The sequence below is a fragment of the Musca vetustissima genome, unplaced genomic scaffold (assembly GCF_032173495.1).
Source record: "Musca vetustissima isolate MV318-11 ecotype Yass unplaced genomic scaffold, APGP_CSIRO_Mvet_v1 utg218095, whole genome shotgun sequence".
NCBI lineage: Eukaryota > Metazoa > Arthropoda > Insecta > Diptera > Muscidae > Musca > Musca vetustissima.
This window is the reverse complement of record NW_026880001.1, coordinates 1-9,507: the sequence shown is the minus strand read 5'-3', so window position 1 is coordinate 9,507 and position 9,507 is coordinate 1. Positions and strand designations below refer to the sequence as shown.

The window sequence follows — 9,507 nt, the reverse complement described above, 5'->3', positions numbered from 1 at the left end:
GGTTTTGTACGAAGAAATACAACTCTCTCACAATGTACCAAAATTAGCAACTGTTTTTACATGCCGTTTGTTTTTAAATTTAACGGCTGACAAATACAAAAATGACAGATCAAAGGAAAATAAAAATTAATTATAGAATTTTTGTGTTTTTAGGTGTTTTTTTTTTTTACTTTCCAAACGATCACAGTATTGCAAAAACATTTCCATTGTGGTAATTCTTCTATTCTTTTTCAAATTGCAAACAAATATTTTTGCCGCAAATTAATAATTTTGTATGTATACTAACAAACATCAGCTGATCGGCATTTAGATCATGATTAAGGGTATGTGTAAACAATTAGGGTGTATTTCTGGATTTCGTTAATCGAGTCGATTTAAAATCGTATATGTAAATGTACTTTTAGCCCTTAATTTGTTTGGTCCCCCCTAGTTTGTTATAACCGTACTTTTCTGTACCATTGTGTGTACACCGCTTTAAAATTCAATAATCACATTGCAATTAAAAAATCGATTAATCGATTTATTAACAATGAAACGATTAATCGATACGCTATAAATCGACCTGGCTATACCTATTTGCCACTTTCCTTCTTTCTTTGTTGAATCGTCAAACCGAATGTACGTAAAAATTTTTAACAAAATTTAACGTGAAAAAATATTAATATAAAAACAAATTTTCCAATTAATAGATATAAAACATTAAAGTGTTTGAAGTGCTTTACATTTTGTGTTGAATACCTATTGGAAATTACTAAAGATGTCGAAGATATTTGTGGATTCAAATGTTAACCTCAATTTTTGTTTAATGTTTACAGTATTCGGCTTGAGTTGATAGCAGCATGGTGAACGGACGTATCCCTTCGGTCTTTTCGAAGACCTATGTCACTCCTCGCCGTCCTTATGAAAAGGCCCGCTTGGACCAGGAATTGAAGATCATTGGTGAATATGGTCTCCGCAACAAGCGTGAGGTCTGGCGTGTCAAGTATGCCTTGGCTAAAATCCGTAAGGCTGCTCGTGAATTGTTGACTTTGGAAGAGAAAGACGAAAAGAGATTGTTCCAAGGTAAGGAGAACCAAGATGCCTTCGCCATAATGTTTGAGATTGCTTGGCAATGATGATTTTGTATTTAATAATTTATCTGACACTTCTTGTCTGAATCAAAACTTATTGACGATATTAACACGCTGACACATTTTATATATCCATAACTACATTATACCATGGAACAACTTTTATTAAATGTGTTTCTTTTTTTTCAATTTTAGGTAACGCTTTGTTGCGTCGTTTGGTTCGTATCGGTGTGTTGGATGAATCCCGCATGAAGCTCGATTACGTTTTGGGCTTGAAAATCGAAGATTTCTTGGAACGTCGTCTCCAAACCCAAGTCTTCAAATTGGGATTGGCCAAATCTATCCATCATGCCCGTGTCTTGATCCGTCAACGTCACATTCGGTAAATATTCTTGATTCTGACTGAAAAATGATGGACAGAAAAAGTGTTTGCAGCCTTTTTTATGGACAGCTTAATACTTTTCATTGATGCCCATGTGTGTTATTTCATAAATTACTTGCAAAAAAGTGTTCAGTAAGACCACTTGGGAGTCGAACAATTTACCCTGAGTTTGGAGGTATGGGGTATTTTGTACCGGCTCTCAACGTCTTTTGGTATTGGTTTCCGAATGGCCCCACTGTGTGTATTATGCAAGGGGTACAGGAACCAATTGAGTTTAGGTCCAGCCTAAACACTCAGCCGAGTAAGTTGAGAAAACAAAACTCAAAACGAACGAAATACAACAAACTGAACCAGAAAAAGAAGCTCTTAAAGAACCTCCTTTTCCATAGGAAATTTCTGTAAAATAAATGTTACTAATAAATTTATTTTCTATTTACAGCGTCCGCAAACAGGTGGTCAACATTCCCTCATTTGTGGTCCGTTTGGATTCCCAAAAACACATTGACTTCTCCTTGAAGTCGCCCTTCGGTGGCGGCCGCCCTGGCCGCGTGAAGAGGAAGAACATGAAGAAGAACCAAGGTGGTTCTGGTGGTGCCGAAGAAGAAGAAGATTAAACTACTGGAAATGTAAAATCATCTTCAACTTTTTGCTTAAGGACCTAAAACAAAGTTTATTTGTTTGCTTGTTTTTTTACGTGATGATTAGAAAAAGCAAATAAATAATATTTTAAATTGTAAAACACTGGATTTTTTCATACTATGAAGGGGAGAATAATCAAGCTATACCTTTTTTTTTAATTTACTAAACTGTATAAAGGGAACATTTAAAAACCGTTGCTATATTGAGAGCGCATCAAATAGGAAATATTTCAATGTTGTGTAATGACATTTTTTAAATTGAGCATATTGCAATTTTTCCATGGGGGTCCAAGTGACGAATTTGGGAATAAATCTTGTTTAGAGCCCAGTGGTGCATCGTTTATAAATTTTTACCATAAGTTGTTCTTGAAGCCCCGATTATAACGATATAATTTTTTTCTTGCGGAAATCCATATTTAACGATTATGGTCCCAAATTCCCTTTGGGATACTTTTGTTTCCCCTGCTTATAAATATTTACTAGGTCATTATGGTTATCAATTTAGACAAGTTTAATACTTTTAATTAGAATATTATTGGTCTTGCTATAGATATTCCAATTCCGGCTATGCGAAAGAATCTTCTCTTAATAAACATTGTGCCATAATAAATTTAGTTATAAATAAATCCCCTTTAAAATGATAATAACATGAAAAGTACTTACGGAATTTTGAAGAGACCCATATCTCTGGAAGTATGGACTTTTTTTTAATAAGAAAATTACATTTTAGCAATCCGTACTTCGCTCCTTTAGAGTATTTTAAAAGGATCCCTACGGAATTTTCGATTCCCATATCTCAAGAAATGTGGACTTCTTCGATATGAAAATTACATTTTGATAATCCGAACTTCAAGCGCTTTGCACTGATAGCCATATTAGTAAAGTAGTGTACATAAAAAGGCGTGAGAAAATACAAAGTTCCCAGTGGAAAGTTGGAGGCCCATATCTCCGAAAATACGGAATTTCGAGCGAAAAGTAGGATAAAAGTAAGGACTACATATGATTACAATTTCATACGAACCGCGACCGGAACACCTTTTTTAGGTCCTTTTCAAAACATTTTAAACTGCAAATCGAAAATTTAAATTGTAATAGCAAGTATAGGGGCTCATCTTGGATTATCACAGGTAGGTATTGCCCTCCTGAGCAAGAAAATATAGGACATTTATTGGGAAAATTTATACTTTGCGAGATATGGGGGTCTGAGTTGATAACACTAAAAGGATATAAACTTTTCAAATTTATAAAGGAAAATCCTAGCTGGTTCTGGAACAGATAATTTGTAATTTATGGACCAAGTTCCTTTTTATTAAAATAAATGAATTAAATAAAAAAAATAAAATCTACCTTCGGGAACAACAGTTTATTTTAAATTAACATTATTTATTTTCGTGGTATACATTGTACCGAATTTATTAAATCCAGTAGATCTAAAATGTCAAATCATTAAATATATATCAGATAAATCCTCATAGAAGAGATTAACCCGGCCAAGAAGTTCTTATGTAAATGCCATTTAACTGTAGTAAAAATTTCGTTTTAATACTAAAGTTAAACGACATTTACATTAGAACTTTTTGCTGAGTTAGCCTACTTTACTTTACTTTGGTATTTATTTTCAAACGATTTGAAATTGATAGATGATTTCCAAATTAAAAAGGGTCCCCATTATCAAAACCGTGTAAAAACAGACTTAGGTGTATAGTCCATGGCACAATAAATAGGAAGTCTATTTAGCGCAGCTGACAATTTGATTAACTGTCAATGTGCGTAAGTTATACTTGAATTCAATGTGCAATGTTGCTAACGATGAGAAATATCATGGTATAGTCCATGATGGAATAATAGGTTCGTTTACTCAAAATTTGTACAAAATTTTAAAAAATGTTGTTCGTTTTCCCAAAAATCCAGTAAAGGAGAGTGAATTGAGAGAGCAGATTTGACAGTTGTGTTACTGAGTATTTGCAAATTCTTACAAGGAAAAAAATACTCAGTAAAAATGTTCTTGTACCACAGATTTTATTTAGTCAGCTGTTATGTTTTGTAAACAAACAACAAAATTGTTCTCAAGCAAATTTATTGTTTTGTGAATTTTATATGGGTTTTGTATCATTAAACAATAAAATGGATGAAGAAAAACCGAGTATCCAATTTTCTAATAAAAATCTGTTGTTTTGTTTGCGACAAATTGTTTGTTATATTAATCAGCTGTGTTCGGCCCAAGGTCCATTTAACATGTCTGATGTAAACGATGCATAAGCTTTTTCGTCATACGAATTCAACCCTTAGCGTGGTTTTATATTTGTCGGGATCGGTATCGGTGTTGAGAGTTTCTCTCTCTCTCAGTGGTAAATTGTGAATTGTGTTGGAAAACATTACCACAGGTAGGAACAAAAAAGTACGAAAAGGTACCTGAAATTCTACTTCAAATGATAATAAATCATAATTATCGATAAATATTGGCCAATATTTATACCAGTTATTTGCATAAATAATATATGTTATAATTTAAGCGTAAATGTATTCAAGAATAATAAAAAATCTAATTTTTGTTTTGGTACGTTTATGTCAATTCGTACCTTTTGTGAACAAAAAGTACGCTTGTTACAAAATTAAAAATAGCGCAACTCTAATTACTCTCTCAAGAGGGAGAAACTCTCAACACCGATACCGATCCCGACAAATATAAAACCACGCTTATCAAAACAATATAATTATTTATGTCATATCTCGACAACATGGCAACCCTAAACAAAACCTTGAACTTCTCACTTGCATTCTCTTTGGTATCGGGTTTCGGTTTGGTGGCTTCGACGCTGCATTTCTTGTTTCGGCTTCAAAAGAAATTCGTAATAAAATTGGATTTTCAACAAAATTAATTATTGAAAATTTGAATTCAATCAAAATGCCAAAAGGGCCGAAAGTCAACGTGAAGGACAAAGTGGACGATAATGTCTGCGATTTGAGTTTGTGTGAATTGAAAGAAGTTCCGGTAAAAGAAATTGTAAGTGTAAATATGGAAGGCACTCCTGTTTCCCGGAGGATATGAAGAACAGGCGAAAGTGAAAGTGCATGAATAAAGTGGAAACATATAACTGGAATTTGGAAAACATCAAGAAAAATGAATTTGGAAGTTGAAAATGTTGATAGTATTTGAAAAAAACACACCCTTGTTTATTTGTGCGGGTTTATTGAAAAGTGCCAAATGCAAATACTAAGTGAAATACAGCTTTCTTTAGGCCTGCCGCTAGCAAACGATTTGTTATGTATCCATTATCCCTGTATATAAATTGGGAGTATATCTCCCCAACACCTTTCAACCACTCGTCTAACACTTTCGCTGACTGTTTGTGGTTGGTTTCCTTTACTTTCGGTTTTTGTTGTTGTTGCTGTTGTGGGTCATCAACATCTGTGCATATTGAAAATACCAGGGTTTGAGGTCCGGTTTGCCCTCAATAATCGTTGCAAAAAGAAATGCACTTTCTCTCTCTTGCTTGTTGACTTTTCTTTCCCTTTCATGAAATTGGTTCGGCAATTGTTTGTCGTTGAACGAATTTCATTTCAAAGAGAATCAAAGAGATAATTTTGAGATTTGTTTGTTTACATTTTGTTCCATGGCCCAGAGTTGCAATTTGTGTATAATTTTGAACGAGGGTGGAAAGGAATTTAGTTAATGATATTAGAATTCTATGAAAATTGAATTGGTTGGCCGTGAAAATTAATCATTGTTGAAATAGGTGCCGTTCAAGTATTACATAAGCAGTTTTATTCCCCCTCCCCCTTGTTATGCATAGCTCTCAACCAAAAATAAGCAAACGCCATCAAAAATAAGCAAAGTGATGAGACCCCATCCCTTATAGTGCCTACGAAATACTTGAACGGACCTTATTAATGGAGGATATCCGTCACATATATTTTGTCAAGCAGAATAAAATTTTTTCTTCAGAAGCGATATCGCCTGGCAGAAGGAAGGCGATATCGCCTTCCTGTAAAATATCAAGTTTGCATTTAAATACAGGAATATATTTAAAAATTTACTGGAGATGTCTTTTGTGATCATCTCAATACTAGTAATAATGCAATCTCTAGCTTTGAATAGTTCTAATATAATATGTCAGAGGAATGGAATGGAAGGGTCTGCTGAAGATGTGGGCAAATTGCCAGGAAACATGATGTATATTCGTGTCGAGATGCAATTCGCGATTAATTGGATTTTGTTCGATAAGACTAAATACGAGTATGTGATTACAGATTAACTCAAGTTGTGATAATGACGGTTAGTTTTGATACAGGACCGAAAGATGTTTTATTAAACGACACACTATAAACAAGAGTAAACATAAGATTAGATATTGGCTGATTCTGAAATAGGAGATCAAAAGCCTTTAGAATTTTATAGACCTATGCTGTTATTGGCAGGTTCATATGTTAGCCAGGATATATTAACCCTTTCAGTGTTTTTGTCGAATATATTCGACATTTAAAAGTACTCTCTTTCTTTGCGATTTTTCAGTTATCCTCTGTACCGTTACTATTTATGTTTTTGTTTTTGCTGAAAGACAGACGAAACTGGCCGAGGGTTAAAATGACAAATGCTATTTTTTCTAAACTATGCCCCTATATATGATTTTAAATACAAAATTTTAGATTTTTATTCCGACAAATTTTTTTACACTGAAAGGGTTAAAAAGATTATAAATACGAAAATGGACGAAAAATATAGGTACCTTATACCATACATATATGACTTAAATAAGAACATGAAGGGGAAACGGGTATTTTCGAAGGCGGTTTACTGCGGGACTATTATCTGCGAGATTATTCATAGGTTAGCCAGGATATATTAAAGAGATTATGGATAGGAAAGTGGGCGTAAAATATAAGTACCTTATACCATACATATATGACTTAAATAAGAACATGAGCGGTTTACTGCGGGATTATTATCAGATTCCATTCATTCTATAGATTCTTTCGAGGTAAATTTTGACCAGTTTTTGACACATATTGTCGGTATCTAAGCCATAAACATGACGTATGTTCTTTTTTAAGAGTTAATAAAATAAATAATAAAAACTGCCCCATAAAAAGTCTAATGGTCTGAAATCGCATTATCTACGAGATCAGGAAATGTGTCTTACAATAAAAACAGATTCGCTCGAGTTGTGTGGCATGTTGAAGCCACATATTTTCCATGTCGAATTCCTTAATTGCACCCAAAATGAAGATCGGTTATCATATCACCATAAAGCTTCAAATTGATATTACACACTCGGACCAAAGAGCTCAATAGTCATTTTCGAAAAACTAATTACACCTTCGGATCAAATAGCGCACAAAACAGTAACTTTTTCTGGATGTAATGGCCTCTCTTTAATTTATGGGTAATTTGTTTATGTACACACCCGTAGTATAAATTCTTATACGGCCGTGGCAGAAATTTGATGCTATATAATGCATCGAAATATTGGTTCTACATTGCATATTTTTTGGACTTTTGTGTACCATTTTCATAAATCGGAAGAAAATACATATTCGATTTCAACAAAAATTAACCCACGTAATTCTAGACTCAATTCAACATGCTGAGCTAAATTTGGAGTCTGATCAGCTCTCTTGTGGCTGTAACCGATTTCAACAAAACCCTTCACACAACATTCTAGACTCAGATCAATACGCTATACAAGATCTCGTCTCAATCGGACAAAAAAAAAGACTACTGTATTATTTACATAAAATCGGATGAAAATATGTAAGATAGCTATATCTAAATCTGATTCAATTTCAAGCAAACTTAATACACATCCAATCTAAACTTAATTAGGTACGTTAAGTACAAATTTTGTGTAAATGGAACAAACATGGGGCTGCTGGTGCACTATTTAAATGAAATCTAGCAGATATATGTGAGCTATATCTAAACCTGAACCATTTTCTCCTTGACTTTTACCAAGTGCAAATCCAAATCGAATCTTAAATAGGACCTGTACTTTGTTCACAAGAATACACGGACAGACGGACTTCCTATAAATGATATGTAGGGAATTAATTTATGCATATCTTCAAAGTAATCTCTCAGACCAATACAACCAATTTTTTTATATACAACAAAGTTAAACTAAACTTTTTGAATCCATTTATAATTTTTTCTATTAATTTTCAGGCATCATTTAAACGTGTAAATGTTTTGGATTTGTCCAGTAATCTTTTAATGTCCCTAGGGGTAAGTATAAAATGTAATAAAAATTTCTAATTAAACAAAATATCTAAAACCAATTAAGGAAAAGTCGAAAGTCCGTCGTGACCGTTTTTATAAATAAAAACCTATACCAAAATGTATTTGAAAACATTTCAGTAGTTCCTATCTCCTGACATTTTTTCTTCAAATTGCATGGTTAATATTTTAATAAAATATTCTAAGAGGATTAAGTAAATTTAAACCCTAGTCTTAAGGTCATGGAATTGAAATAAATAAAATGACTAAGTCTCTATTTTTCATGCAGGACCTTATAGCATGAATGTTCGATCATAAAATTAAAAATTCCTTTAATAAACTCAAAATTATCTAAAGCGCTTAAGGCAATTTTAATGCAATTGTATAACAAAATGTCTATTTTTTTAATTACAGAAAACTTTACCACGCTAACACGTTTTTGGTTAAATTGCATTGAGTAAAATCAAATTAAATTCTTACCCGATGATTTTGGCCTCTTGAGAAATTTACGTCATTTGGATTTATATGACAATCAATTGGAACACTTGCCTCTAGTTTGGCGATTTGACCAATTTGCGCTATTTGGATTAAAAGGAAATCCATTGACGCGGGCCTTGGCAAAAATTGTTGGTATAAATATGACAATGAAAGAATGTCAGGATTCGGCCAAGAGAACGGTAAAAGAGTAAAATAACAATTAAACGAACTTAAAATAATCAAATATATTAATTTATTTTTAGGTAAAATTCACGTCTGATATGCAAATTGAAGCTATTAAGGCCAAAGAACAATATCGTCTAAGAAAATTTACAAAACAAATGGCCAATAATGATAAAGAAAATAATGAAGGGATACACCAACAACAACAGCGAGCAACAATCAAAAACAAAAAAGAACAAAAAATCCAAATCAAAAAAGAAAACAAGCCGGAAAATACGTGAGAAAAAGATGATTGAAATTTTCAAAATATATAATAATAGTGGGGATACCGTTATATGGGGCTATAATAAAACGCAGTCAAATATTAATATTATTGGCGGTGAGATGAGACGCGTGGAATATAAAATAGCAAATTACAGCCAATTGTGTCCAAAATTTTCAAATTGCCGAGATTATCAATATTAACAATTTTGTGCGGTTTGATTACAGCCAGTTGACTGAAAATCGTGTAAAAAGTCCCGGTGTTGGATCTGGTGTTATTGG

The 9,507-nt window shown here is 33.0% G+C and overlaps 1 protein-coding gene and 1 pseudogene across 1 annotated transcript; both read left to right on the top strand.

Moving 5' to 3' along the window:
• Window positions 1–575: 575 nt before the first annotated feature.
• Window positions 576–2,191, top strand: LOC133325243 (small ribosomal subunit protein uS4). The gene is made up of 4 exons (XM_061534026.1): window positions 576–618; window positions 816–1,062; window positions 1,266–1,452; window positions 1,892–2,191. The coding sequence occupies exons 2-4, from the start codon at window positions 840–842 to the stop codon at window positions 2,064–2,066; spliced, it is 585 nt and encodes a 194-aa protein (XP_061390010.1). The 5' UTR covers window positions 576–618; window positions 816–839; the 3' UTR covers window positions 2,067–2,191.
• Window positions 2,192–4,995: 2,804 nt separating this feature from the next.
• On the top strand, window positions 4,996–9,125 carry LOC133325245 (leucine-rich repeat-containing protein 59-like; annotated as a pseudogene).
• Window positions 9,126–9,507: the final 382 nt, after the last annotated feature.

Coding starts and splice junctions, on each gene's coding strand:
- LOC133325243 (XM_061534026.1), top strand. CDS start 840: ATGGTGAACGGACGTATCCCTTCGGTCTTTTCGAAGACCTATGTCACT. Junction 1,063..1,265: donor CGAAAAGAGATTGTTCCAAG/GTAAGGAGAACC, acceptor TTTCAATTTTAG/GTAACGCTTTGTTGCGTCGT. Junction 1,453..1,891: donor ATCCGTCAACGTCACATTCG/GTAAATATTCTT, acceptor TTCTATTTACAG/CGTCCGCAAACAGGTGGTCA.